Source organism: Kwoniella dejecticola, chromosome 9 (assembly GCF_000512565.2).
Source record: "Kwoniella dejecticola CBS 10117 chromosome 9, complete sequence".
NCBI classification, from domain to species: Eukaryota; Fungi; Basidiomycota; class Tremellomycetes; order Tremellales; family Cryptococcaceae; genus Kwoniella; species Kwoniella dejecticola.
Genome location: NC_089309.1, coordinates 399702 through 427241, shown reverse-complemented (window position 1 = coordinate 427241; position 27540 = coordinate 399702). Strand labels below are relative to the sequence as shown.

Genomic DNA, 27540 nt, shown 5'->3' with positions numbered 1-27540 from the left:
CAGACCCTGATTACCTCCTTTGCTCTAGTCAGCCTAGTCAGTCAATCAATCTTCATAATTGCTTTGTCAATGATAGGCACGAATTTCGCATATCATCCCCCTTGTGAGCGTTCCTTTGCATTTCAAATCATCTCCAAAGATCCTTTGATTTCGCTAGATTGATGATTGGCCAAGGCTGGAATTAGGGGGTATGGATTGATAATCATTCATCCACCTGAGTCGAAAGGCATCATGATCTGAACATTTTGTGATGGCGCTAGGCTTGGGAAAGAGGCGAGCAACACGAAGAGTGATGGCACCGGAGGCCTGAATTGCCATCGTGCTTGTGAGTTGATATGTACTGCATCGCTACATGAGTACCGTATGTTATGATGAGATGATCTTGACGAAGCACCGATATGGCCTTTGACCATGAGCATAGGATAAAATGAGGACCGTCTCAAGCAGCCTGAAGGAGCTGTATGAGCTCCATCCTCCTCATACTATTCTCCTCCTCCACAAGCATAAGCCGAGCCTTGATCATGATATATCTAGCTTGCCATTCGCTTCTTCCCAACAAGTCCAACTCTGCGCCAGGGTTTTCACGATCGGGTATCGTCTGCAGGAGTTGCGCTTCTTCCGGTATTCCCAATTCGGTTGGCGGCTCATCTAGTGGATCTGGGATGGGGTTTGTCGGATCTAGGGTTTGTCGAGGGAATATAGATCTGACATAGCTTAAGGCCTCTATTTCTTCAGGAGACGGATTCATCATTTCGCGTTTACGTATCCTGGGTAATACCTCTGCTATATCGTCGTCTAAGATCAAGTCTTCGTCCGATTGAGGAATCGCGTCGAGCGGAGTGCGAGTTAAAGGTGTTGAGGCGATCGGCGGATGACGGGATTTGGAATTGGATTTAGCCTTGGAAGGATTACCGCTACCGGTGGTCTTGGTGACGGGTGTACTGGAACTCTGGGAGGGGACCGAAGGAGGAGGAGGAGCGGGTTTGGGTGGTCGTTCGAGGTGTTGCGAGCGTATGTGTTTTTGTAAAGCGTCGGAACGCGTGAAAGCTTTGAGACAGCCTAGCAGAGGAGAAACGAGGTCAACGAGACTCAACAAAATAATCAGATGGGGTAATTAGATCAAGAGATGCTCAGACGGAGAGATTAATATTTGAGGAGACGATTTCACCTTCATAAGTACATGGATAAGGCCGTTCGCCGGTATGCATCCTCATGTGCGTCGATAAGGAATGTCGAGATGCCTGTTTTTGGCCTGTTCTAGGACAGTTGACCCATTCGCAGATGAAGGAGTCCTTTAGTGCGTTGATGTGATCTGTTCGTTGCGAAGGGGTGCAGAACGCGATGAGAGCGGAGTGACAAATCAAGAGAAAAGAGAGCGAATGATTGAGAACAATCGATGGAAAAAGATGAGATCGTCAGCAAAAGGTCAACAACATCATTCATCGTCACACCGACTGTATCAGCCAAACAACATCACTAGTCTGAACAGCACCAATGACAAAGGCGACGCTAGGATCAACTTTCTCACACTACTCAACAAACCACCACAGCCACCATCAAATCAAGGGTCCTCTTACGTCTCAAATAGATCCAGATCCAGATTCAGATCCCCGAAAGAGCACCAGACCGACTCGCAGATCATAGATCATTGGGAAGGGAAGGGACTCACCATCTTTAACATGCTCAATTAAACCATTATGAGTTCCGTTGACTTCTGGACAATCGCCCCATTCACATTTGAACGCACCCTCCTCGCCTCCTTGAAACGGCCGTCGCTGCTCTTGGTCGTCCACCAGTTCATCTATTTCTTCAGTCTTGACCTTCTGTCCCCCTTTGATGGGTTCCGAGGGTCCAGCTCCGTTCTGATCCTGATCCTGGTCCTCAGCGTCGTCTCCCAGCAGATCTCCAATTTCATCGTCTAGATCCATATTATGCGCCTGTGATTTTCGCTTGGGCTTAGGTTTGGGTTTAGATTTCGGTTTAGCTTTGGATTTCGGTTTTTGTTCGAATGCCCCTTGGATGGGGTTAAGCGAGTCATATGCTGATGACAGTATCGGTGAAGAAGGCGGAAGCGGTGAGTGAGGTAGGGGAGATGACGCTATAGATGTCATTGTGCCCTTGGACGCATTTACCTGGTTTGATGGAGACAAGAGTGATCGCGGATGGGGAGAAAAGGAGGTTTGGTTTGTTCTTAGCGGTAAAAGTGAAGCCGGTTGCTGCAAAGTGGAGTGGAGTGCGCCACCTGGTGCGCTGGCAAGGGGTAATGCTTAGCGTTGATTATCCCTTCGCTGACTTGACTCGTCTAAACGAGTATACCTCGTAGCCAGTTCCGAGCGAATGGCGCTGCTGAACAAGGGAGATCTACAGCTCAAAATCAAAGCGACGTGTGCTGAAGTAACTTCGCGCACGACGGCAAGTTTAGGACTCCGCGAAACTGATTCGGGCTCTCCCACCACATACACGCAGTTAGGTGAATGGGCAAAGCAGCTATCGCATCGACCGCTGTCACATGAACAGGCATGACACATATTCATGCGCGCTCGAGCATACGGTCCCTCTTGGGAGACACTCATTTGCAGTTCATGACACCAGCAAAGATCACGTTGACTCGCCTTTCAGCTTGACCGACAAGACTATAATTCAGCATATGCTGGAATCCGATCACCTCGACAAAGCAGATGCCGGGATTGCGTAAAGATGACTTCATCTTGCGTTTGGCGTCTTGCATGGTGACCGACTTAGGTATGGATAACAGATCTATAACCAATGATATGAGTTTCAATGCAATGGATTATTCCATTCATGTACGCTTTTGGACTTGATCTGTTCTTCTCTCATACTTACAACCCAGAGCCCTAAAAGGGGACACTCAATACACTTGGATTCTGACTCTCTCGTCGCCATGCAGGCCGTTAGCGATACCGTCAAGTCAGCCGTCGAAACCTTTGTTGGTCCTACGCAAGTCGCTGGTCCGGACGAATGGTTGAAAGCGGATGAAAGCGAACAGCGCGAGGACGACGAAGATGCCAAAATGTCAGTAGTCTTGCATTGTGAATCATTCGTTTGACAAGCATTTTTGCTGAGTTGAGTAATCGACTAATAGTCTACGAGTAGGGGAACTGGTGCACGATATGCAAAGACACAATTTCGATGCGCATCAACACAAGTTCAGAGGAACTCACGTGAATGATCGAATCCTGAATCCCCTTTTATTCCCCGTATCCCATAGTACAATTCTGACATGGTCGATCAATATCATCTGACTCGGAAGCAGCATTCGAGTCAAGCTGATGCAGCCCTGGGCTATGTTGAAATATAGGTGAAATCGCTAGGATTCGTAAAGGGCTCAATAACGATCAACCCTGATCTTCCTCCTTATTTGGCCCACGGACTCTTCGCAAATGGAGGGGAGGGACAGGGGAAGACATATGACTGCATTGGACGGTACGCGAATGAACCCTCGTTCATACTACCAGATACGACATCTGCACCTCGAGGTTTCTCCCTCAAAATCTTCGGTGTCCAGGGAGAACGATTATCCCCTTCGCCTGACGGGTCGACAGACCAAGGCACACAAGATTTCCTATTCAACAATGCGCCGATCGTTGAGCTCACAGATCTGAACACGACTATCGAGATCTTCGAATTGCGGACTAGATATTTCGATAATCCGACACGACTAAATTTGGAGCTAGCTAAGAGGAGCGATAGGTTGAAGCAATTTGCGCCTACCATGTTACCCAATGAATACGTGGTTGGGTCTACGTTCTACTCGCAATGTGAGCGTCTGCACTGTTTTGCTCGCTCTGCACCTCACTGTTCTGCTCTGCTCTGCTCCGCGTTATTTCCTGACTCACACCAAATCATGCTTTTCCTCACTTCTGAGACCACCTGGGCTGTTAATGCTGAGGGGTGATATGCGGTCTAAATTGTTTAGCTGCGTTCAAATTCGGTCCGTACGCATGTAAATTCTCTTTACTACCAATATCCAAATTTCAAGAGGAATTTAAGGGTCAAACAATTCCCAAAGACGCAAGCCCGACTTTCCACCGAGATCATATCCGATCGTACTACTCGACCAATCCGACCGAGTACAAACTCAGAGCACAATTCGCTTCAGACCTGTCGAAGCAGCCCGTGGAAGATGCTTCTGTAGAATGGAATGAATCCTACGCGCCATGGTACGATCTGGCGACTTTGAAGTTCCCCGCGCAGGAGACGTTCAGCGACGAGAGGAGGGTATGGTGGGAAGACCGGATCGGGTTGAGTCCCTGGGATGGGCTGAAGGATCATCGACCATTAGGAAGTATCAATAGGTTGCGGCATAAGGCTTACGAGATGTCGAGGGCTTATAGGGAGAAGGGGAATCAGGCAAAGGTGTATCTACCGTTGAAAGTGGATGATATGCCGAATTAGCCAAATCAGCGGCGGACAGATCTCGGACAGCAGAGCGATTTTGCATGTATGGTTGTCCGATGCGTGGTATTGTACAATACAGTTGATTATGAGTGGATGTGATCCAAGTGCTGCGGCGGTCGGTTCGGATGATCCGGGCGTCAATCAGAGATCCGCTCGACGCGTTTTGACTTTCTCAAACTCGCCAAAAACACCAATTTGCATTCTTGGCTCCCTCTCCTTTCTCCATTTTCCTCTCTTCATTCAAACACGGTCGCATACACTTCGGAGAGACTTTTCTAGCAGATTGACAGGAGGGAGCCAATCGTCCTCGGCACACATTTCAGCATAGCCAGCATGATTTTCCCCGACCGGACGAGTTTCACACCTCTCTCCACTATCTCTTTACCCTCCTCGTATGTGCTTCGACCGGGATCATGTAACCCGTCGATGGACTTGGTCGTCCTCCTGTCCCCGCCTATAAATTCAACCGTCAATGCCGCTGCTAGTACATGGAAAGGCAAAGGCAAAGAAGTGGGAAAGACACAGGTCTCCCTCTGGCGAACGGGTGGAAGTAAAGTATGGGAAGTCAGTCTGAGAGGGCAAGTCGTAGGCTTAGCATGGAGTGAAGATGGTATGTGATCCGCTCGAGCTCCAGAACATCCCACACCCTCTCAGATTTGATTGTACCTTCATATTGTACAAGCTAGGAAGCTGATGACCCTAATTATGCTAGGCCTCATCTTGTCCTTGTTCGCCTGGACGGCGACTGAACGACGGATAGATCATCTGAGTGTACATACAGGCGAAATCATACGATCTGTACCGTTTCCCCAACATCTGTCGGTAGGAGAAATAGAGGATCTCAGAGATGGAAGATGGGTGGATATGAAGTGGAGTCAAGCTTCTCACGATTGGGATCCTGTCAAAGTGGGTCCCCTATGTCCTTGCGAAAGTAGCTGCAGCTGATCAAGGCAACGACGACGACGTACGCCGTAGGATGGCTCAGCAATTGGGATTATAGATTCCTTGCCAACGGTCACTCCTGTGGCGCCTCCAAAACCGCCGAAGTCAGTCCTCAATTAGCATCCCTGCGGAGGCAGCAGCGACAGAGCTGATCAACTTTGATAGCTTACTACCATTCATGCAGAAGTCCAATAAACCCGAACCAAAGCCTACGCTTCACCCCCTACTTTCCGCCTTTCCTTCTCTGCTGCCCTCGCGCATACCTCTTCCGCCGAACATACTGCGCATATCGTCATATCCTTTTCTGACGGGTACGTTACCCCTGCCCCTCCTGAACGACAATAAGGATGGGAAGCCTCATCGAACGATCCTGGAGTTGTCCAAGGTATCAGATCGGATGGTGGGCTTCCTTGACATCATCCTGAGAGGACTAGAGAACGCAGTGGTCGCGTTCAGAGAGAGTGAGAAGCAAACGATGATCTGCCGAGAAGATCTAGAGACATGCGCTCAACAACAAGCTAGTGAGCCAATGGTCATTCCATTGACAGTCGCACATGGCACAAAAGGGAAAGCTGATACAAAGGAATCATCGACAGTGTCCATACCCGATGTTCACTCTGATCTTTTTCGCTTCTTGATGACCGGACGAAGTGGTGTAGCAGTCAATGAATGGCTAGGAAGTAAATTGACCGGAAGAGTGAGATTGCGAATCATTCTCCGTCTTTCACGTCATTCAGTCGGGTCGGGTAGAAAGGGGCTGATCAACCGAATGTTGAGAACAGACAGTGACAAAATGGGATCAAACGCTAGACAGTTCTTACCGGACTATACAGAATTTGATCATCGAGAGCATATCACCCGCCGTGGAAAGGCTGGTCTTGCTCTTAGAGGAGATGAGAGGATGGAGCAGAACGTCAGTTGGGTTGCCACACTCATCACACAGGGGGCCAAATCAGCTGATGCGATGCTCTCACTTCCCTTAGACCGAGTTATCAGGCCCAGCTGAATCTACAAGAACAGGAGATTTCTAGTGCTATAGATCTAGTATTGGGCTTCGGTAAGCTGATGGAGAAGATGAGGAGGGATGCAGAACATGAGATGAAAGCTGCAGCTGAGTTTATGAAATGGTTGAAATACGGTGAGCCACCGCTAAATCGTCTTCGGCTTCGCCTGATGGTCTGCCCATTGACACCAATAATGGGGACGTATACTGATGGCATTCATTATTTCCGTAGAGATCAGCAGAGCAGCATCTCAAGATACATCATCGGACGATCTCCCTAATCCCACACACGATCTCAAATTGGTTTGGTCATTCATGATCAATGGATTCGTTCATTCTTCTTTCCACTCACACTTCCCTTACCTTCCTGTGCGCCCACCGAAAGACTTTCTGGCCGACGACTATTTACGATATCCCAGACGATTCACGAAGGGTCTGGAAGATGTGGTGAAAGAGACGCAAGCTGAATTGGGGATAGGGAAGAAGGAAATCACATATACGCCCTCAACACGGGCGAACGAGTCTCTGGACTCGGAGAATACAAGTACGATGTCAATGGATATGTCGATGTCACTCGCACATGAGGGAAATGAGGATCAAGATATCGATCTCGATGCTGAGGATGATGAGGATGATGGGGATTTAACGCCTACGGGGATTTCGTCTGACGAGGACGATGAGGAAGAAGAATTGCCCTCGAGCCCTGACACAGTGGCAAAGAAGGATCCTTATGCTTTATCAGAAGAAGAGGAAGTGCAGAGGGTCATAGAGAAAGAACCGTGGGTATGGGCGAATACGCTTGTGCGTGACTTGGAGAAGCTCATCAAAATTGCCATTGGAGAGAGTGAAGCTGGTGAGAACGTAGCTCTAAACGACGGTTTGAGGGATAAGAGAGAGGTGGCAGATGGAGCATGGGACGTTGCTGTCATGAAGAATGTTGAAAATACTCAACAAGGTGAGTACCAGAATGTCGTCGGCATGCCTCCTTCCGCCGAAATACGGTATGCTGATGATCCGTTGCCTTCATAGTCTGGCTCATGTACACCGCGAGACCCGGATCCTCATCTTCAAGATCGGCAGTGGCGTCCTTCGCGCTGGGCGATGCCGAACAATCGTCCACTTGCCTCGCTGTGCAAATTTTCGACGACGAAGAGGTTGTGCTCTTACTGGAATCCGAGGACGGGAGGTACCTCTGCACGATCCGTTATGCGGACTTGCTTGAGGGCGGTCATCTATCGGAGTTGCCTGATTTACCTCGAGAGTGGACATGGGAGGAAGTCGTCAAGGGGTATCAGAATGCTTTCGAGGTTGGTCTGAATCCTTTCCCTTCTCCGATTCAGGCCTACTGAATGATGAAATCTTTGCGCTCGCGATTTGAGCAGCTAATGTGTGATTGTGTAATGTTAGTCTACCCCGCCAATTCCCATTGCGAGATCCCGATATCTCGGCGCGACACCTCAATTCGATGCCCCAGGAGGTAGTGTGAAAGCTAGCATAGCGTTAAATGGACGATCAGGTAGAAGATTGGGTTGTATAGCGTACGAGGATGGGCGGTCGGTGCAGGTCTGGGATTTGGATATCGATGAAGATGAGGACGAGGATGGGGATGGGGATGAAGATGAGGAAGGTCTGCATGTGGATGAAGATTGATCGAATGAGCACGCACAAGACATTGCAATGCTTGATTCACTATTTATGATACATCATGTCATGTCATGTCGTGTCGTAGCATATCGTATTTTTGCTACGATTATTTGTGGCTACGAGATCGCCAACGATGTTTCTACTGCTTTGAATATCGCTATTGCGCTATTGCTATTGCTATTCCGCTACTGCGCTTCAGACCCATCGGGATCTTCGTCTTCTACGTCTGGTATCGTGTATACAGGTTTCGAAAATTCACCTTCGGCATCCTTGAGACTGCGTGACCAATCGTATTGGATCGCATTGTACAAAGATCAGCTTTCGTCTTTTAATGAGTATACCAATGCCTCGACTCGACACAGGAAGCGGTCAAGCGGTCAAATGAGAGCGTGGCGCGATGCAAGGGGATTTAGCAGAACAGGCTTGCGACAAAACATACCTTATGAAAACAGTCTTCCACCTTTCCCAGCCTAACGAAGCTATCGATTTCCCTCCTACCCCACTGGCGCTTTCCAAATTATGTATTTGTTTGTCCTGCGAAGGATCTTGACCTTCAATAGCATCTTTGTACTCCCACAGTTGGATATCCGAGGGAGATTTTGGAATGCTCTTGGGGAGTGTGGAGGAAAGAGGTTGTAGAGCTGGGATCAATTGAGATTTTAGGGAATTTATCGTTCTTCCGAGATCAATCATTCAAATCAGCCATGAAAGGACAGACAGACATGACCTCGTGACCAGATTGATAGTCAATGCCATGAAGTGGTCTTGAAGACGCAGATGGGATAGCTCGGACTCACGAGGACGAGGGAACAGATAAGAGGATAGCTGATTTTTGGATGTGGAAAGTCACATGAATCAAGTTGGATGATTTGGGCGGCTACATCTCAATTAGCCACGGAAAGCCGGATGGACACATTTGGAATAGGAGCAATGGTCAGGGTCCTCACCATTTTGGGTCTGCTTCTTCTTCAAGTTGATGTGTTGAGGCCTATACCAACTTATTGGTCAAGTTATCAGTACTCGCTGCTATCGTTGAGAAGGCAGAAGTTACGCGTAATCCAGTAATCCTTGAATTCATCTTATCGAGACGGCGATCGCCGATGCACGACGTGTTATCCGCATCGCAGGTACAACGTACAATGGAGAGCCATCATGCATCACACCGTCTTTCTAATTCGACAGACGAGCTCCATCCCGACACGATAACTAGCTTGTCCCTCATCATAACGATTCTCCCCTAATGACCTCCGCAAGCGTGACATAGTAATCTGTGGGAAGGCAGGTAGACCGACCCATGTCCACGAGTACTACCGGTGCCCTGTCTTGTTGTTGTTGTTGGCTTGCACCCTCGCGATGCAGGCATCTTCATCATCCTATTCCCTCTCCTCGACCCCACCTCCAGAATCTGAGATATGGGGTCCATTCGATCCGAACGGCGGAGCCGAATCACCGTCGAGTTCTCCTCAAATGGGAAGAAGGACGCTCGTGAAGCGCAAGAACGGCCAGTCGTCATCGTCAAACACTCCTCAAATACCTTCCTCATCCTCAGCTTCACCATCGGGAGATGAAGGCAGAGGCTCATCAGACCCAGCGATCCCACACCGTATATCAGAGCAAACCAAGAAACATCCCCTATCGGGCCCCACGCCGCCGAATATACATACGGATATACTGGGCGATATTAGTCGGCCGAACTTGACGCGTCTGACGAGCGCAACAGAACGTCAAGTTGCGGAAAGCTCCAGATCTGGCTCGGAGTATGGCGGCGGATCAGCAAGGGGGAGTTTTGATTTGTTGAGAATGACTCCTGGTGGAGCGGACGAGTCAAGGGAGGTAGAAGTGTTGATACATACTGTGAGTGAATCCCAGTACCGTCGTCCCGTTGTCTCGTCTCAACAATGGAGCGATCATGACTGATGATAGGTGCGTGACAGATCAAGCCTAATGAAAGTTTAGCTGGTATTGCATTACTATACGGTATAGACGTGAGTGAACCGACCTCTTCTTCGCTATCAATCTCCGCCTGCACCGGCGACGATCCCCCGCGACTGGGGAATAGGAAGGCTGACCGTATCCCTTGTACTAGCTCGCAACCCTTCGAAAATCCAATAAACTCTGGTCATCCGATCCCATTCACATCCGCACGCATCTCTACGTCCCCTTAGAGTCTTGCCGGTGGAACAAGGCGAAAGAGACTCTAGTCCGCGGGCCAGGCGAAGGACAGGTAACTTTGATGCCTAAGAAAGACAAAGGGAAGGGCAAAGAGGTCGATCTCGCGCTGCCCAACGGCTCCATCGGGATTGGCTTAGGGCTGAAAGATGAACATCATCATCTACTGAATGGACTTTCTGAATCTTCGGACAACCTGGATATCCCATCAGGATCAAGGGAGGTCGATATTGGATTATCACCAGGCTCATCGACAACCGATCTAGCCAGCACTTTTCTTCCATCTACAAACCCGTCTTACAATCACGATCACTCTTCGCCGCCTACATCTACCGCACCGTTAGGGTCGATGCATGAAGACATGACATCGCCTAGGATATTAGACGTTGTCAGGATACCATCTAGCGAATTGCGGTTTTTCCCGAAACCGAATAAACCGCCTGACCGTCGTTCGCTGGACTACCCAAGGGGATCATTGGAGATTCTTCGAGGCAATGGTGATCAAAGCCAAAGTCAAGGAGGTAGTCGCGGAACGAGGTCGAGAAGTAATACCGCTAGTTCGCCATTGAAAATGTCTAATGGTATAGATGACCTCTTCAACGCCAGAGATTCAATCGAGGACACCTCGATGCGGGAACAAGCGCGCTCGGGACGAGGTTCATCCCAACAATTGCAAAGAAAGCACGACGATTCAGGACCAACGATCATTAACAATCTCTTCACCCTTCCACCGTCACTATCAAGGGCTCATATATCTGACTTGAGCGATAGCAGTACCAATCATATAACTAGGTCGAAGTCGACAGTTGTGAAATTACGTCCTCCCTCTTCTACTCTTCCTTCATCGCATAACCGTCAATCATCCAGCGGTATCCAGGGAAAATTGATGGATTTCTTCACTGTACCCCCTCCTCCACCAAGTCAACAACCTTTCTCTGCTTCAGCTCTTGGTAATTCTGCACACGCTCAAACAGTAGGAAGGGGAAAGCAAGATCGAGCACGACTCCCTATACCCATGCCTATGCAAAATGGCCTTCAACGGAAACCCATCGTTACTTCGAAGTCTTCGGGAGGGGGGGCAGCGCAAGCGAAGCAAAAGGAACGACAAAACCAGGAAAGTATGGAGTTGAAAACTCGATATAGTGATCTAGGCTTAGATTTGGGTATTGGCGGATTAGGTATAGATTCGGGATTAAGATCGGGTGAAGTGAAGAGAGGCGGAAGTTTGGGCCGGCAAGATAATTTGGACAAAGGTAATAAGCAGGATTGAGTCGAGCTGTGGAATAGCTTAGCTCACTCACGATCGTATATTTTTCTTTGTATACGATCATAAGACCGATTTTTCTTTCGAGAATCGCTGTACGATTGTTAATGTCGACAGACGAGGGGTTGGCTGGATATTCGAATATATCGCCCTTCGTCAACATCAATATCGTTATCGTTATCATTATCATTATTTATGTCAATATATTACCCTCTTGTAAAGCATCAGAGATTGTATATATGCATTTGCATTGCATGTGGATATACTATGTATGATATGTCAATTTAGATGGTACTCATACAATACAATGTTCGATATTGACACGGGTATAGGATATGCAGGGTATGAATGGGACCTATCGATGAGGCGCACGATCGAGCTCCAAGATGACGTTGAGTTCGTCACTCAGCGGAGGGCGCGACAGCTGGAGCAAAAGCAGGGGCCGGGACAGGAGCAGGAGTACTTTCGATGGGTATTTGAGTTGTAGGTAGGTCAGCGACATCTTTTAATTTACTAGCGACTGCATTTGCGGACTGTGTAACATGACAAGAGAATCAGCTTGGACATTCTGTCTGGTGTTCGTGATTTTGGTCCGGCGTGTTGGCGTGTGAGGAGAGGGCACAATGATCATTGAATTTCTGATTTTCGTGAATCTATAACCGATGGCGAAGCGTATCAAAGCTGACAGACGAGACTTACTCTGGAGAAACCGCCTAGATGAACATCGACAGCATCGAACTTCATCTTGATTTCCTTCTTCGCTTTGATCAGATTATCTCTTTCTTTCGATATTTGACTCAATAGTATCTCTCGCCTGCGGATGATAGATAAGAGTTGTCATTCAGCCAATTATTCTGATTTTTGATATATAGATGTATACAGCCCCAAGGATAAAACAGCCCGGGGCTAGATACAGTGGAAAAGATCTACAACTGAGCCGCTTCACTCACTTTTCGATTTCCTTCAGCTCGTACTCCAGCCTAGCTATCGTCAATTCATGCTCGTGATCCTCGCTATATTTCGGAGCTATCGCGCTCAGATTGCACTTCAGTGGTCAGCTCGTGCAGTCAGGAGTGCGATGAGATGATGACAACGAGGAATACCCACGCAAAGCACCGAGAGCGACTTCATCCGCTTGACCCAGGTATTCCTCCGTCGAAGGCAGGTCCATCTCCTCATACGCTGGCCTATATTTCCCATATCCAAGTCAACGCAGAATACACCATCAGCACCGCCTCTCATGTCATTCGCGGAATTATGCACCATCGCTCCATATGGACCCAAGAAACGGACTAGGGCAACTACTTGATGGACAGGGATGCGCAGGACACTCGCACTCACGCATATTCACTACATTTCCTAATCTCATCCCTCACTCTCGTCAACTCATACTCCACCCCTCTCAGATCCTCATCGACGTTATCCAGCTGATTACGCGACTCGGCCACTCCGTTCCGTGCGTTGTTCAGGAGGATCTGTGATTTGCGCGTGATCTGCCTTATCGCTGAAGTCAGAACAGTTATTGGAATTTCACCACCCGCCAGATCGTTGTCGGGTACCAATGGAGATGGAGAGTCGATGTGTGATTGGATAGCCTGAAGAAGTGGATCCAAGTCGGGCTGAGGGGACGAAGGTAAAGGAGATGGGATAGGTAAGAGTAGAAGAGGGTCGAGAGGGGATGGTCCGAGGATGGTTTTGGGCAAGACCATCGTTGAACTCGTTAATATCACTTATTTGGTGCTTTTTTTGCTTTTGGCTGGATTGGAAAGCGGAGACTCCTGAATTTATACGAGGCAATCTTCAAGTTCGATGGGCCCGCTTGAGTGATAACTTACAAGCTAAGAGCAGAGGAAGAGGAAGTTATCGCAATAAATCGGAAGAAAGAGGACAGAGTGTCATTTCAGCCGGAATCGAGCATGTAAGGAACGGAATCAAAATCGCTCGACCGGAGCAAGACGTCAACTTGCAACACTACTCGTCTTGAGACGCTCGCCTGGGAATGCATGAGGCAGTTTATGTACATACAGACAGATTGTAGGACACAAGCGCAGATGAAGCTTACTACGTCGATATGATCGCAGCTGGGCTGTCATCGTGCACGATGACCAACCTCGCCTTCCCCCCTGATCAAAAGAAGGATGACACATATCTACTCAAGTCAGAGACCGCATGACACCCTTTGACATCGACTCAAAATAGTATTCGCCCTCTCGTTGGAACTTGCTTACTGGCGTATACAATGTGTCTGATGGCACCTAGATGACTGATTTCGTCGATGCACAACATCCACCTGACTTGATTCGCACGACGTAGACCTCTCAAACATCACGATGCCACGAGGACAGAGCAAACGACAGACAGAGCAATCGCGGGCCTGGAAAGAACGATTGCGAGCGTGGAAGCAATCCCGGAGAGAGCAGAACGATAATGCCGCAGAAGCTTATCGCAATGGGTCATATGTACATTGGGAAACAGCACTCCTGCGAGCTTGCAATGAAGGTCGACTCGGCGGGCTCCAGTGCAATGACATAAGCCGCATGAGCCCGTGTCATGCTGGAAAGATTCTCAGCGCCATTGGCAATCAATATACATCCGAGAATGACAACGGACCATCAATCACCAATTGGAACTTACGACATATGAAAGAATACACTACACGTATTGCAGAACGAACGACACATCTCCCTGGAGCGGACTTCTACCGAGGAATCGCACAACGTACATCGAGCAGGGAAACCAGCTTGGCTCGACTGACACAGCTGGGGAAACTCGACGCTAATACCCGCAGATCAGCTTTGTGCGAGCTGCATTCCTCTGTAGAGGATGCTGGAGCGTTGACGGATCGGCGAATCGTGCCGACACTCATGGACAACATGTCCAAAGAATTGTCTAAGCGTGTCAATACTTTGATCGGGGACTCTCGCAATGATCTTGAAGCAGTCACCGAGTACATGAATGCATATCCCAAATTCGATCAGATCAAGGGAAAGTACGTCTCCGCCTTTCTCACAAGCCACACTGAAGATTCAAATCTCGAGCTCGGCGGAGAGGCGGAAAAGGAGTGTTTGGAACAGACCACAAGATACAAGGAAACCTTGAATACTTTTGGAGAAGAGGCTAATATGCAAATGCGTACACGATTGTATGCCGAGGGCCGGATCCTGCTTCACTATGATTCGTTTGAGAATCTCAAGGCGTATTTCGATCATCAAGATTTTCAAGGTGGAAATACTGCTTCAGCTGAAACGGACTGGAACATGAGAACTTCGACCCAGATTCAGGAAGGTGAAGATGACGACTCAGGTCATTTGATCGAAGGGATGGTCCAAAAGACGGCTCTGGATTTTGGATCTAGCTCTACGTGGCATTGGGACAACGACGGAGAGGACGGAGACGAAGACGTCTCATTTTACGGCGAGAAAGCTGTACAAGCGATGTCGGATGGTGAGCACCTTTACACTTCTGTTGTCCTTTCCACGCTCTCATGCACTGCAACATCCTGTCTTTCTAGGACAGGCCAATGCAGTATATGCGAGCTGATATTGCAATCAGACCCGCGATGGAATAGATCATGGTGGGACAACCCGCCCAGCGCTACCAACGATCGACACTAGCCTTCAAATCGTGAGTTCGAAGATCATCTGACCTGATACGCACATGAGTGACAATCTGAATTTGACCATTGTTTGCAGAATTACTGCAGTAGCCATGCATCGAATTCAGATACCGCAAGACGCGTCTATACTAATCTCGATCTGAGAACTTCGCGTCTTACTGACTTCTTATCAATAACTCGTCTTCCGATAATCTCGTTTTGACCATGTCCGTGGACCTCACTTCGTAAGTGATTCGTCCAGCCTTGTGGTCTATGCACGCCTGACTCCATGCAATCGTGTGGTGTACACTGGATTATTGACATTCCTCTTAACGAATCGTTTTACTGCTAATTCACCGACTTCCTGCGGTAGTCATGGAGTTATGGTACGAATAGCGTGGTAACGTCATCAACCAATGGGATGAATCCGATTATGACCTTTCAGTCCTCATTTCATTCATCGATTGATTGCGTTTCAACCCTTCTCCAACTCACCCATCGCTCGTCTCGGTCCTTCACCCTGCCTCTAGATCTTCGCAACCAAGACTATCTTTAGCAAAACAAAAGGAGGTGTAAAATAGTATAGTACAGATGCATGACCATCTGATCTTTCAGTCCTCAAATTTCGAGCGATGCAGGACGAAAAATTCTCTTCCTTTCGAGAGATCAGAGATCCATAAAGGAATGCATGCTTGTCGGACTAATCCTGCTTTCAGTTCTCAATTCTGATTGATTATCTTGACCATACTGACCAGTTGAAGATTCTTGAAAATCACTGAAATCGATTAATCAGACTTGATACAACTTAAGATGCCTGTTCCCGACACTGCCAACGATAAAAGATTACCGGTAACCCTCCTCTCCGGGTTCCTGGGGAGTGGTAAAACGACTTTACTCAGTTATATCCTCAAATCGAAAGACCACGGATTGAGATGCGCGGTCATCGTGAATGATATGGGCGCTTTGAACGTATGTCACTGAAATTCCTTATACTGACACTGGACAAAGGGTATCTGACTGTATCGTATCGCGTTCAACTCTGTTAGATCGATGCGAGTTTGATTAAGAACCACAAATTGACTCAAAAGGAAGAAAAGGTAGTACAGATGCAAAATGGTTAGTCTCCATTCTCTTTCCCCATGAAGCACCCCTCAGTGCTGTACGAGAACGAGAAATGTCTGAAGTTGAGTATCAACAGGTTGTATATGCTGTACACTCCGAGCGGATTTGCTGGAAGAAGTAGCCAACCTAGCTGAGATGGGGTCTTTCGAGTGAGTCCTCTAATGTATCCGCGGACGTCAAGTATGGTCGGCTGATCGAGATGGTCGTTACTTCATTCAGCTACTTGATTATCGAGTCTTCCGGTATCTCAGAACCCATCCAAGTCGCCGAAACGTTCACGCCCGAATTCGCAGAATCGATCGACGGTACATCCCTCGAGGAGATCGAAGAGTCCTTACCTACCGATGACGGATCCACACCTGAAGCTCGAAAGAAGCTTGCCAAGTTGATCGCTGAGGGCGGTCTCAGTAAAGTCGCCAAGCTCGATACCTGTGTATCTATGGTGGATTGTACCACTTTCATGGATGATTTCGATACGACGGATTTCTTGACGGATAGACACGGGCAAGATGTTGATCCTGAAGATGAGAGGAATATAACTGATTTGTAGGTCTTCTACCGTAATTCTGCACTTCAAGAACCGTCAGTAAGCAATAAGACACTGGCTGACTCTTCCGTGTTGTATTTCCGATGTCAGGTTGACCGATCAAATCGAATTTGCCAATGTCATCTTGTTGAACAAGACCGACATGGTCAACAAAGACCAACTTGCCAAGATCGAGAATTTGGTCAAAACACTCAACCCGTAAGTGTTGCTTCACCCGTTGAATGGCCTCCTCACAATTACGATTGTGACTTACTTTTGGACCCTCGTAGAACCGCCAAGATCCTTCAGACAACTTACTCGAAAGTCGACCTGAAGGAGATACTCAATACCAACCTGTTCGACTTCGCCACTGCTGCCACAGGTGCAGGATGGCTCCAATCCCTCCGAGAAAACACCTTGATGGAGATCACAGACGCCAAGGGAAACAAGAAGATGGTGCCGAAACCGGAAACACTGGAGTAAGTCGCTTATCTCAGATCTCGAGACGGTGCTTGGCTGATGCTGGACTGGTTACACATAGATACGGAATCAGCTCGTTCGTTTATACGGCTAGGAGACCGTTCCACCCTCATCGACTGTGGGACGTCTTGTCATCCCCCTTCTGCATCATCCAAAATGCCGAAGAGGAGGAAGAAGAAGAAGACGAAGATGAAGATGGTGAAGGTGAAGACGAGGCGGAGGATGTAGAGATGGACGAAGATAAATTGAAAGCACAACGATTGGAAGAGATGAAAGCTGAAAAAGAGGCTTTGGATTTACCGTCCAAGTTGAAATTCAAGAAGGAGTCGCCCGTCTGGAAGGGTGTCTTGAGGTCCAAAGGATGGATCTGGATCGCTACTAGACCTAATTTGCACGGTGAATGGTCTCAAGCTGGTGTAAGTTTGCTTGAACTCCATTTTTCGGATCGGATCCACGCCAATAGATACTGATGGTGATCGTGGTATTTTTAATCGTGTAGGTCATGTGCACGATCGAAGGTGGCGGACCGTGGATGTGCGAAGTACCTGAAGATCAATGGCCCGGAGGAGGCGATCAAGAGACCATCGATGCGATCAAGTTGGATTTCATGGGTGAATGGGGTGATCGTAAGTAGTCTTCCTTCCCATCGTTGGAGAATATGTCACCGATCATTGAGGTTGATGAGCCTATTGGGACGTCTGATAGGTCGACAAGAGCTAGTCTTCATCGGTCAGGAGCTTGACCAGAACTTGATCCGAAAGACAATGGATGAGACTCTCTTGACAGATGACGAGTGGGCTAAGTGGGAAAAGGTCAGTTCATCTTCCTCTTTGCTGCCTTGACCGAGCTTGATTTGTCGATTGCGTTTCGGCTAACATCCGAGATGGTTATGCAGATCATGAAATCGAAGAAGCTGAGTGCGGAGAAGAAAGCCGAGAAGCTGTTCAATGCCTTTGATGGTGAGTGACCTCCGCGCTATAAGCAGGCATCCATTCTGCACATCATCAATTATACGAGCTTACCGTGATGAATTACCATGTAGACGGATGGGAAGCATGGGCCGAGCCTATGGAGGAAGACGATGAGGAAGAGATCAATGGACATAGTCATGCGGGACACAGCCATGCTGCTGCTCCCAGGAAGAAAGCCAAGATTGCTTCTGAATAAATCGCTGCATGTTTGCTTCAGTTTGACAAATCTGTCGACGGAATGAGAGGAGGAAGCTGTTTTGTATGAGCTTGTTGGTATTATATCAGGGTCGGTTGATGCAGGTGGTTCATCATTTCTGTAATGAGCTGGACAGGCTGTCGAATTAGGTAGGCTGAAGGTCTAGCGGTAGCTGCTGGGAAGCATTCGTCTTCAGCAATCTCCGATCCTGCGACCACAATAAATGATTGCACTTGCTTGCGCTTTGATATCGCTTGTCAACTCCGACCGGAGATGAGTTGAAAGCTTAGATGCATAGCCACGTGGGTTGTTGACGTGCCTGAGGAGTACCCTTCGAAGTCGAATCCAAATAAAAATGAGTGAACGAGTCAAAAAAAGGAATAAGATGGAATAAACGAGGATAACACGGTGAAAGACACCGGATAATAAGCATCATCAACTTCATAGAACACACCTTCAATTAGAGCAGACAGCTTTGCGGCTAGTAAGGATACATCTCAACTGCTGATATTGGAAGCACTTAGCACAAGCACTCTCCGCCATGTCTTCCAGCTCTACACCTACTTCCGCTACTCCCGAAGAGCTCTGGCGAAATTCGACCGACCCAAATATCCCTTGGGTCGTCCAGAAATATGGCGGAACATCAGTCGGCAAGAGTCTGGAAAGCATTACGAAAATTGTCGAGTGGGTATCAATCTTCATTAGCCGCACCCTCTTCGTTCGCGGCATTCTTTGTCTCATTCACGCTAATTCTTGGCGGCATTTGCAGATCATACATATCGAGCAGAACCAACGTAGCTATAGTCTGTTCGGCCCGATCATCCCATACAAAAGCACTGGGAACTACCAACCTCCTCCTTCAAGCATCTCGCGAAGCACTCACTCCTCCTTCTTCCTCCTCCGCTGCCGGCGGGGTATCCGGGACTACCACGCCCTTCTTCCCTAAACGGGTGGGATCAGGGTTCTTCGGTAAAGACCTATCATCGTCCGTCTCCTCCTTATCGCAATTAGATATAAATGGCTCTGGACGATCATCTTCGCCTAGTCCGTTCTTCTCGTCGAACCGTTCGAGATCTCCACCGAAATCACCTACCACACCCTCGACGTCGGCTGCCCAGGAGGTGCAGGACCAAGAAGAAGGGTTCCACAAGACGGTGGACCTGATCAAGAAGGGACACTTGGAAGCTGCTCGAGTGACGCTGCGAGCTGGACCGCTGAGAGATGAGCTGGAAGATGAGATTGAGCGGGATTGTGAGAGTTTAAGAGGGTTTTTGTATGCTGCTCAGGTGAGTTGAGTGAACCTTTGTTGTCACCCCCCTTTTCACTTGACAACATCTCTCCGTCAAATGGAGTATGAGAGCTGACTTGGCTGAAACCACCCATCGAACTTGATTTGACAGATCATAGATGAGATCAGTCCTAGGAGTCAGGACTCAATAGTGGGCACAGGTGAACGACTGGCATGCAAGATAGTAGCCGCGGCATTGAGAGACAGAGTGAGTTGAGCCCGAGTAATTCAGAGTGATGACGGCTAACAGATAGCAATAAATAGGGTGTCGACTCTGAGTTAGTCGTCTTGGATAATATAGTGGATGCGTCCTTCGCAGCTGTGGGAGGAGATGCGGCTCTTACCTCCGCCGGTGATCAAGGAGTAGCTCAATTGGGTCAAGAATTCTATGACCACCTTGCGGTGAAGCTAGGTGAGAGGTTGCGAGAATGTGGCCAGAGGGTTCCGGTCGTCACTGGTGAGTCGTGGCTTCTAGCTATGCTGCACATCACAAAGTCGAGACATCCTCGAATCTTAGACGGCTCCGAACCTCAAAACTGGAGTTGCTGACAATCGTTCTCGCGAAAAGGCTACTTCGGCCCAGTCCCTGGCTCTTTACTCGCCCAGATTGGAAGAGGATACACCGACCTCTGCGCAGCTCTCTGTGCTGTAGGCCTAAAAGCATCCGAATTGCAAGTATGGAAAGAGGTCGACGGGATCTTCACCGCCGATCCACGGAAAGTCAAATCAGCCAGACTCGTACCCGTAATCACACCGGACGAAGCTGCCGAGTTGACATATTACGGCTCGGAAGTCATCCATCCTTTCACCATGGAACAGGTCATCCGTGCGCGTATACCTATCAGAATCAAGAACGTCGAGAACCCGAAAGGAGACGGTACGATCATTTACCCTGATGAACAGTTCCCAAGATCGTTGCAATCGACTAAGCCGGATAGTAAAGCCGAGTTGACGGTAGAAGAGAGGATGCCGACGGCTGTAACGATCAAAGATAGTATCATTGTGTTGAATATACATTCTAATAGGAAGACGCTCTCGCATGGCTTTTTGGCGAGGATCTTTGGGACGCTGGATAGGGCTGGTGTAGTTGTTGATCTGATCAGTACGAGTGAAGTCCATGTGAGTCCCTTATCTCCTTTGCCTTATCAATTGGAGTGAGCATCAGGCAGAATACCCTACTTTTGAGGGGATCACTCTCGATTCTGATTTCAGTAGGAGAAGACAGACTTGCCGATGAATCAAGCTGATGATCTTCGGTGTCAATCATGACAGGTCTCAATGGCAATGCAATCCTTCACCCATCGACATCGTCTCACTCGCTTATTATCAGACCTAGAAAAGATCGGGGATGTCAGCGTATCGAAGGAAATGGCGATCTTGTCATTGGTAGGAAGGAATATGCGGAATGCCATCGGATCGGCAGGAGCAATGTTCACTGCCCTAGCTAAAGCCGGAGTGAATATCGAGATGATTTCTCAAGGTGCAAGCGAGATAAATATCTCTTGTGGTGAGTTTTTCTATCTTCCTTCTGCATCTTTGTCTTTGTCTCCATCTTCATTTCCGCCTTGACACCGAATGATCCCTCTCACCCCCATCCACTGCATCCACTGCCGAGCATCGGATATATCATCATCAATCTGTTCTGATACTGATGCTGAGACTGATACTGAATATTGATATTGGCACCGATTCATACGCACAGTCATCGAGGAAAAAGACGCTATCAAAGCCTTGAATGTCATCCACGATTCATGCCTCACTTATCCGCCTTCGCCCGCTAGGGCTATCCAGGGATTACAATTGAGTTAAATGCTTGGCATAGCATAGACGGAAAGGGATGTGCTAGTACTAGATCTTGTCCTGATTAGACTAAGACTGCAATACAATGCCATGTTATGCATCACGTTTACTCGGTTGAGTTGGATACATCAACAAATGGGACTGTGAGGATACTGGAATATACCACAATGCCATACATCACAATATACCACACTAAGACAAGATGGGATGCATAGCCTCTCAAAAGAGCAATTCTTCATGTAAACGATCAATCGCATACGAGAATGCATCTTGAGCTGAACACGAGCACAGACACGAAGGGATGCGCCATGTAAGAGGTACATGATAGCGACATACAAATGAGAACAGTATGTATGCAAATGCGAGAAAGCAAGTAACACACAAGCCCGAGAAAAAGCGAAGGCGAAGGCGAACGTTGACGATTGAAGGGCTACAGCAGTCTATCTAATCGTCTAATCGTCGAATTTGATAGAATGCGTAGCTAATGTAATTTCACCTCCTACGTAGCTCTGCGAAATTGACCATGACATCGACGATGAAAATGGGTATCAGCATTAGCAACGAAAGGTTCAAACTGCAATTGGCGATTGATGAATGATGAATGATGAATTGATGACTTACACCTCGCTTCTTCTTGTTTTTCTCCTTGGTAAATCCTTTACCCCGGGTCACGAGCAGATCCCGGGATGCTCTGGCGCCGTAATCGTTCATACTGGCACCTGCCGCTTCCTGTGAATGACAAACGCACCAATGCACAAATATCAGTTCATCAGCATTTTGTCATTTCAAGAGCATTTTGTGCGCTGATAGACGCGCAAGATGCGTATCCAGGATTTGTGTACAGAGTATTGAGGGTGTGATCTGGATATAGGAATGCACGTAACCCGGACGAGGCTGACTCGATGTGTTTTGGTTTGACTTTGACTCACTCTAGCAGCAAACGAATTATCCATCAAACCAGCATGATGATACGTCACATTATCCATTTTGATACGCTCGAATCGCTGGCCTTGGACTCTTTGTTTCTTCCCGCTCCCCTGGGTAGGTGTTCCAGCTGCACTGGTACTGCCTGGTGTCGCTCTGTCCGGATGGTGGTGGTGATGATGGTGATGGTGAGCAGGAGTGGTAGTTGTAGATGTAGAAGTGATGGCTTCTGTGCCGTCTTCGAGTTTTCGCTTTTTGGTAGTCACTACGGTCACTGCCGGGGAATCGTCCTCAGAAGAACTCGATTCTGAGTCTGAGTCTGACTCTGATGCAGAGCTGGAGCTGGAGCTTGAGGATGAAGATGAAGAACTTGAGGACGAAGACGAGGACGAGGAAGAAGAGGAAGAAGAAGACGAAGGCGAAGGTGATGGCGCTTTTCTCTTTTGACCGATTACAGGTTTCGGTTCTTTCTGCTCTTCTGCTTGCTTCTTCTCTAACACTTTTTCGTCTTCCTCTGATTCGCTAGATGAGGAAGAAGAATCCGAATCCGAATCAGACTCTGAGTCGCTAGATTCGGAATCGGATTCACTGCCCGAATCACTCGAGCTAGAATCGGATTCGGAAGAAGCTTCGACATCTAAGAATTTCTTGACGCTCTTCTCGCTATCTCCTTCCGTCGATGAGCCAGATGAGGAATCGCCTTTGAGAGTCACGCTGGAGAGTGCTGAAGCGGGTTCGGGCTTTTCTGAAGGAGATGAAGATGAGGTTGAAGAGGATGATGATGAAGAGCTTGAAGACGAGGATGAAGAGGAAGATGACGAAGATGACGAAGAGTCTGATTCGGACCCCGAGTCGGAGTCGGAGTCGGAATCGGAGGAAGAAGAGCTCGAGTCTGATTCGGGAAGAGGGACTGCTGCTACAAGGTACATTAATATCAGCTCGACAATTCAATCGACCTCGCGCAGATCGTGAAGCTTAATCAAGCTGAAGTTGGACTTACCTGCTACTTTGACTTCGTTGTTCACTTCGTCTTCACTCTCACTCTCACTATCTGAGCTGGAGCTCGAGTCGGAGCTCGATGAATCTGAATCGCTCGACGAGGAAGAGGAAGAAGAAGAGCTTGACATCTCCACATCTTCAGTCCTTTATTGTTCATACACGATCAGCTGACGTGCAAGCCATCTAGCGTGACACGATAGCTCACTTGGGTAAAGATGCTGTCCAGGCAGCCTCGAGTTTCGACGCATCGCCGGCTTTGATATCTGATTCTTTCTCTAGGGCTTTGACGGCCTTGGTGAATCCCCTTTTGACGAGGTAAGCCAACACGGCGGCGTCGAGGTCTGTATCGATAGCCAATAAATGGGCATCATTAGCTCGGCTGTCCTCCGTCCCATACTTGAGATCTTGAATGGATGGCTGTACAAGAAGCTCACCTTTCTGAGACATGATATTAGCTCTCTTGTTGGTGATGCAAAGAGTCTAGTCTGATGCTACCATGAGTCTGATAGATGATCGTTAACTACTTCAGATTTAACCTTTTTTCCTGCTGGCTGGTGCAGTTGAAATTTATTTACCTCCACTCACACTCTTCAATTGCAAACCCCACTTGGCGGATATGTCCGTGCTATCATGCGCTTTTACCTATATTTCCCCCCTATTTTATAGCTTGCGTCATCTTTACGGAGATTCAATGTACTCCGTTATCATGGCTTGCTTGGCGTGGGTGTTTGACTCCGATAGCCCGAAGGCGTGAGATTGAGATTGATTAGATGGCCCCGCTATTCAGTCATTCAGTGGAGATATACGTCTTGCTCTGCTGCGTAATCAATTGTCGTGCATCCAAGGCATTCCATTTCCAGTGTATCATCTCTTCATCCCCCGTCCTCTTTCCTCCAGGTGAGACAAATAAAGCGACGACATGCCCTTCGGATTCACCCATGGACCTCTAGTCCAGCTGGCCAATTCGGCGATATGCAGCTTCTTCAGAGAGATAGAAGTGTACGGGACTGAGAATGTACCAGATAGAGGACCTATCATCTTGTATGTTGTGTCCCCCATCCAGTCCTGCTCGTTCCAAGATGAAGCTGATTCAGGATGATCTGATGTCTAGCGCTTCTTCTCACGCTAATATGGCTTTGGATGTAAGCTGGTGAATCCAAGACCGGACCGAAGACAAATAGCTTACTCGACTGTATCTTTCAGCCCGCTGTACTGAGTAATACGATACCTCACGGTCATTTCTTACATTACTGGGTGAGCTACGTTGCACATCTTCCCTGCAGCAAGGTTGGGAATCGTCACAAACAGCAGCTCATAAATACGATAATGCACAGGTGAAAGACTCGTTGTTCAAGAATCCGGCTGTTGGAGCATTACTGCGAAATGCAGGAAATATTGGTATGCCCACTTGCACCTCATCGCTTGCTGCGTCCACCGTTATCTCGCACATCAAGCTGATTCACGTATGTGACCTCCTAGCCGTTGATAGGAAGACGAAAAATAATCAGAAGCTGTTCAAAGGCACTTTCGAAGGTTAGTAGCCTGGCCGTTTACACTAGGACCGGCTCCGAGCTCCTGCTTTAAGTACCTCTTTGTGGGTGCAAAGCTGATAGACATACTTCGCAGCACTCGCTCTCGACGAGAGTATAGGTGTCTTTCCCGAGGGCACTTCTCACACTGAGCCGCATATGATCCCTCTGAAGGATGGAACTTCATGGGCGGCATTGGAGTATGTGCGATATTTGAAAGGAACAGAGGAGAATGGCGGTCCGAAGAAAGGCAGAAAGGCATTAGTCATTCCTGTGGGCATAGCTTATGTCGATAAGAGGAAATATAGGAGTCGGGTGGTCGTGCAGTAAGCATAATCCACTCCCTCCGCAGTCCTGCTCCCGCCCAATGCCTTCTGAATCCTCGTGATCAACCATTTCAGCGACCTGTGACGCTTTTGACTGCCTGAGATCCGTGTTCCTCTAAGGGATGTGACAGCTGACATACGTACTGGGGCGTCCAGATACGGTCAAGCTATATCAATGGAGCAATTCGAAGACCAGTTCCTGTCGGAACAGGAAGGCGAAAGTAAACTGGCTGTCAAACGATTGACGTGGATGATTGATGTGCAGCTAAAGCAGATGACCGTCAATGCTCCGGATTGGTGAGCTTTCCACCTCCAGCACCTCGATTGTTCAACTCACGCCTTGCTTCTCTAGGGATACCGCATATGCCGCCCAGATGGCTCGGGAGCTACTGTGGGTCCGCGAGGACGATCTAGCGTTGAAGGATTATATTCAAGTATCTCAAACGTATGTCCTAGCTATCTTGTGTCTGTAATTTTCAATGTCAAGCTGACATTGGCAACTCAAGCCTGGTCGATCTGTTCACTACACCAGACGAATCAGTCCAATCGTTGAAGACTCTTTTAGCGACATATCACAGATTGCTGACTTCTTCAAGACTATCAAATTTCGCTCTAACCGATATTTCCCTCTCATCGACGCTTGATCCCTCTCTTCCAGTATCATTGCCTAATCGATTCTCGACCTTGTTCTACTTCCTCAAAGACACCTTGACTTGTCTGATACACCTGCCGTTCTTCATCATCCCCATGCTTATCCATATTCCCGTGTACGTAGTAGGATACCTGGGCGCTAGTCTGGTGGAAGAAGAAATGGAGACTCAAGCTCAGATGAAAGTTGTCTTTGGTCTACTGTTGTCCCTCATCACTTATCCTGTACTATTCTTCGTTCTATGGGGAGCCCTCAGAGGTTTAGCTCTGGGTGTGGTTCTCGCTGCTGTATCTGTATGGGGTCTGGGAAGATATCATTCTCAGCTGATTGATAACAACTACAACGCGTGAGTGCGAGGCGAAGTAATCCCTACCCCTTCGCGGCAGAGCCAACCTTTGTGAACTTTTTTGCCGTGATGCATTGGCTAATCATGTTGCACACACTTAGTATGAAACGCCTCATCGCTTCTTGGCGACTGTTGATCGGCGTATGGACCCCTCGCCCAGAATTCCCTTTACCGAAATTCCTTGAATCGTACAAATCGTTCGCGCCCGATCCACCGAAAGTCGCGGGATTACCGCCCTCTAGCCAACCTGAGAAATACATCAAGCCGAAAAAACTCCCTTCTCGAGTTCTTGTGAAGCACGTCCTTCGCACTCGGTTGCAAGCTGCGAAAGAACTGGCGAGAGTCTTACTTGAGATGGAAGCGAGCGACGGGTCGGTGAATGCTTCGTTCTGGCTTGCGGAGGAGTATGATGGGGAAGTGCAAAAGCCCACTAAGGAGGAAGAGGGGTTGAATGAGTGGGAAAGAGAGATGAGTAAAGGAACGAGAGGTGGGAAAGAGGTAGTGGCCTTTTTGAGGGCTAGAGGGGCTAGATTGGGGGTGGGGAAACATGAAGAGGGGCATTGGGCAGCTAGTTCGGGAGGAGAGACTGAAGCTGAGTGATGGGATATGTGTGTGCTTCAAAATGACCATGTATGGATCATCTCCTGTCTAAGTTACCCGTAATGTCGACATGCAAGTGTTGGTCTGATTGTTAGGGATGCAACAACTTTCGTATGCTTAAAATAACATTATTCTGGGACAAACGTGCATGTGTGTGTGGTGTGGGGTATTAACATATTTCGGATTTCGGACCGGGCCGATGTGGGATGCTGCAGCTCAGGTTCGCTTTTCATTTCGGGCGAGTCGAGTAACAACGACAGCTGAGGCTAGAATAGTGCTGCAGTATAGTCAGTAGCACCAGGGACTGTTCTTCCTGATCTCGGGGTGAGCAACTTGAACGCAAGCGAGCGACGAATCTCGCTTCTCTTGCAAAGACAGTGGATTCAAGGCGATGCAATACGGGTTAAAAAAGAAATAGAACGTCATGCCTCGTCATACTACTACTGCTGGACTGACTGACGCGTTCGCTTGGCCCGAGCCGAAGATTACGGATGTCTTTTTGCGTTTGCGTTTGCAGTGGTCGGTCAAAAATAGAATAATAGAATGCCATTGTGTTGTTGGTCAAACGTGCATTATTTTGAATGTACCACATCATATCGTACCATATCATACCAATATTTCGTCCCCTCTCTTTTCTCTTGATGTAGCATTGATTGTGTTTGTGTCAACCGAAGCATTTTTGCATACTATAGTGTAGTGTAGCATAGACATAGAAGTGACAGCCTTCAAGGGATTGATTGAATAATAT

At 48.1% G+C, this 27540-nt stretch overlaps 11 protein-coding genes across 11 annotated transcripts; 7 read left to right on the top strand and 4 right to left on the bottom strand.

The window, feature by feature from the left end:
- Positions 1 to 439: 439 nt before the first annotated feature.
- Positions 440 to 2111, bottom strand: I303_107113 (uncharacterized protein; the record flags this gene model as incomplete). Its single annotated transcript, XM_065969507.1, has 3 exons — positions 440 to 1059; positions 1169 to 1312; positions 1670 to 2111. 3 exons carry the CDS (start codon positions 2109 to 2111, stop codon positions 440 to 442), a joined length of 1206 nt encoding a protein of 401 aa, XP_065825579.1.
- Positions 2112 to 2902: 791 nt separating this feature from the next.
- On the top strand, positions 2903 to 4416 carry I303_107112 (uncharacterized protein; the record flags this gene model as incomplete). The annotated part of the gene is made up of 4 exons (XM_018409795.1): positions 2903 to 3033; positions 3104 to 3182; positions 3320 to 3779; positions 3938 to 4416. The coding sequence occupies 4 exons, from the start codon at positions 2903 to 2905 to the stop codon at positions 4414 to 4416; spliced, it is 1149 nt and encodes a 382-aa protein (XP_018260798.1).
- A 336-nt stretch (positions 4417 to 4752) lies between these two features.
- On the top strand, positions 4753 to 8014 carry I303_107111 (uncharacterized protein; the record flags this gene model as incomplete). Its single annotated transcript, XM_065969506.1, has 10 exons — positions 4753 to 5029; positions 5132 to 5325; positions 5395 to 5465; positions 5527 to 5882; positions 5958 to 6058; positions 6144 to 6274; positions 6345 to 6499; positions 6597 to 7319; positions 7394 to 7671; positions 7772 to 8014. The coding sequence occupies 10 exons, from the start codon at positions 4753 to 4755 to the stop codon at positions 8012 to 8014; spliced, it is 2529 nt and encodes an 842-aa protein (XP_065825578.1).
- A 179-nt stretch (positions 8015 to 8193) lies between these two features.
- I303_107110 (uncharacterized protein) lies at positions 8194 to 8958 on the bottom strand (the record flags this gene model as incomplete). Its single annotated transcript, XM_065969505.1, has 4 exons — positions 8194 to 8284; positions 8448 to 8684; positions 8806 to 8885; positions 8956 to 8958. 4 exons carry the CDS (start codon positions 8956 to 8958, stop codon positions 8194 to 8196), a joined length of 411 nt encoding a protein of 136 aa, XP_065825577.1.
- Positions 8959 to 9361: 403 nt separating this feature from the next.
- On the top strand, positions 9362 to 11447 carry I303_107109 (uncharacterized protein; the record flags this gene model as incomplete). The annotated part of the gene is made up of 3 exons (XM_018409792.1): positions 9362 to 9862; positions 9943 to 9993; positions 10095 to 11447. The coding sequence occupies 3 exons, from the start codon at positions 9362 to 9364 to the stop codon at positions 11445 to 11447; spliced, it is 1905 nt and encodes a 634-aa protein (XP_018260795.1).
- Positions 11448 to 11842: 395 nt separating this feature from the next.
- Positions 11843 to 13150, bottom strand: I303_107108 (uncharacterized protein; the record flags this gene model as incomplete). The annotated part of the gene is made up of 5 exons (XM_018409791.1): positions 11843 to 11974; positions 12141 to 12255; positions 12392 to 12467; positions 12549 to 12628; positions 12783 to 13150. 5 exons carry the CDS (start codon positions 13148 to 13150, stop codon positions 11843 to 11845), a joined length of 771 nt encoding a protein of 256 aa, XP_018260794.1.
- A 621-nt stretch (positions 13151 to 13771) lies between these two features.
- Positions 13772 to 15055, top strand: I303_107107 (uncharacterized protein; the record flags this gene model as incomplete). Its single annotated transcript, XM_018409790.1, has 2 exons — positions 13772 to 14885; positions 14994 to 15055. The coding sequence occupies 2 exons, from the start codon at positions 13772 to 13774 to the stop codon at positions 15053 to 15055; spliced, it is 1176 nt and encodes a 391-aa protein (XP_018260793.1).
- Positions 15056 to 15846: 791 nt separating this feature from the next.
- Positions 15847 to 18331, top strand: I303_107106 (uncharacterized protein; the record flags this gene model as incomplete). Its single annotated transcript, XM_018409789.1, has 11 exons — positions 15847 to 16005; positions 16083 to 16152; positions 16235 to 16307; positions 16378 to 16704; positions 16796 to 16903; positions 16975 to 17163; positions 17226 to 17580; positions 17664 to 17790; positions 17870 to 17976; positions 18060 to 18123; positions 18207 to 18331. 11 exons carry the CDS (start codon positions 15847 to 15849, stop codon positions 18329 to 18331), a joined length of 1704 nt encoding a protein of 567 aa, XP_018260792.1.
- Positions 18332 to 18872: 541 nt separating this feature from the next.
- Positions 18873 to 21428, top strand: I303_107105 (uncharacterized protein; the record flags this gene model as incomplete). Its single annotated transcript, XM_018409788.1, has 7 exons — positions 18873 to 19015; positions 19101 to 19617; positions 19732 to 19827; positions 19884 to 20076; positions 20188 to 20738; positions 20892 to 21126; positions 21322 to 21428. 7 exons carry the CDS (start codon positions 18873 to 18875, stop codon positions 21426 to 21428), a joined length of 1842 nt encoding a protein of 613 aa, XP_018260791.1.
- Positions 21429 to 21871: 443 nt separating this feature from the next.
- Positions 21872 to 23789, bottom strand: I303_107104 (uncharacterized protein; the record flags this gene model as incomplete). Its single annotated transcript, XM_018409787.1, has 5 exons — positions 21872 to 21928; positions 22041 to 22148; positions 22349 to 23259; positions 23344 to 23486; positions 23548 to 23789. 5 exons carry the CDS (start codon positions 23787 to 23789, stop codon positions 21872 to 21874), a joined length of 1461 nt encoding a protein of 486 aa, XP_018260790.1.
- A 472-nt stretch (positions 23790 to 24261) lies between these two features.
- I303_107103 (uncharacterized protein) lies at positions 24262 to 26792 on the top strand (the record flags this gene model as incomplete). The annotated part of the gene is made up of 10 exons (XM_018409786.1): positions 24262 to 24383; positions 24454 to 24484; positions 24546 to 24596; positions 24677 to 24740; positions 24822 to 24875; positions 24969 to 25197; positions 25354 to 25494; positions 25550 to 25642; positions 25704 to 26192; positions 26294 to 26792. 10 exons carry the CDS (start codon positions 24262 to 24264, stop codon positions 26790 to 26792), a joined length of 1773 nt encoding a protein of 590 aa, XP_018260789.1.
- Positions 26793 to 27540: the final 748 nt, after the last annotated feature.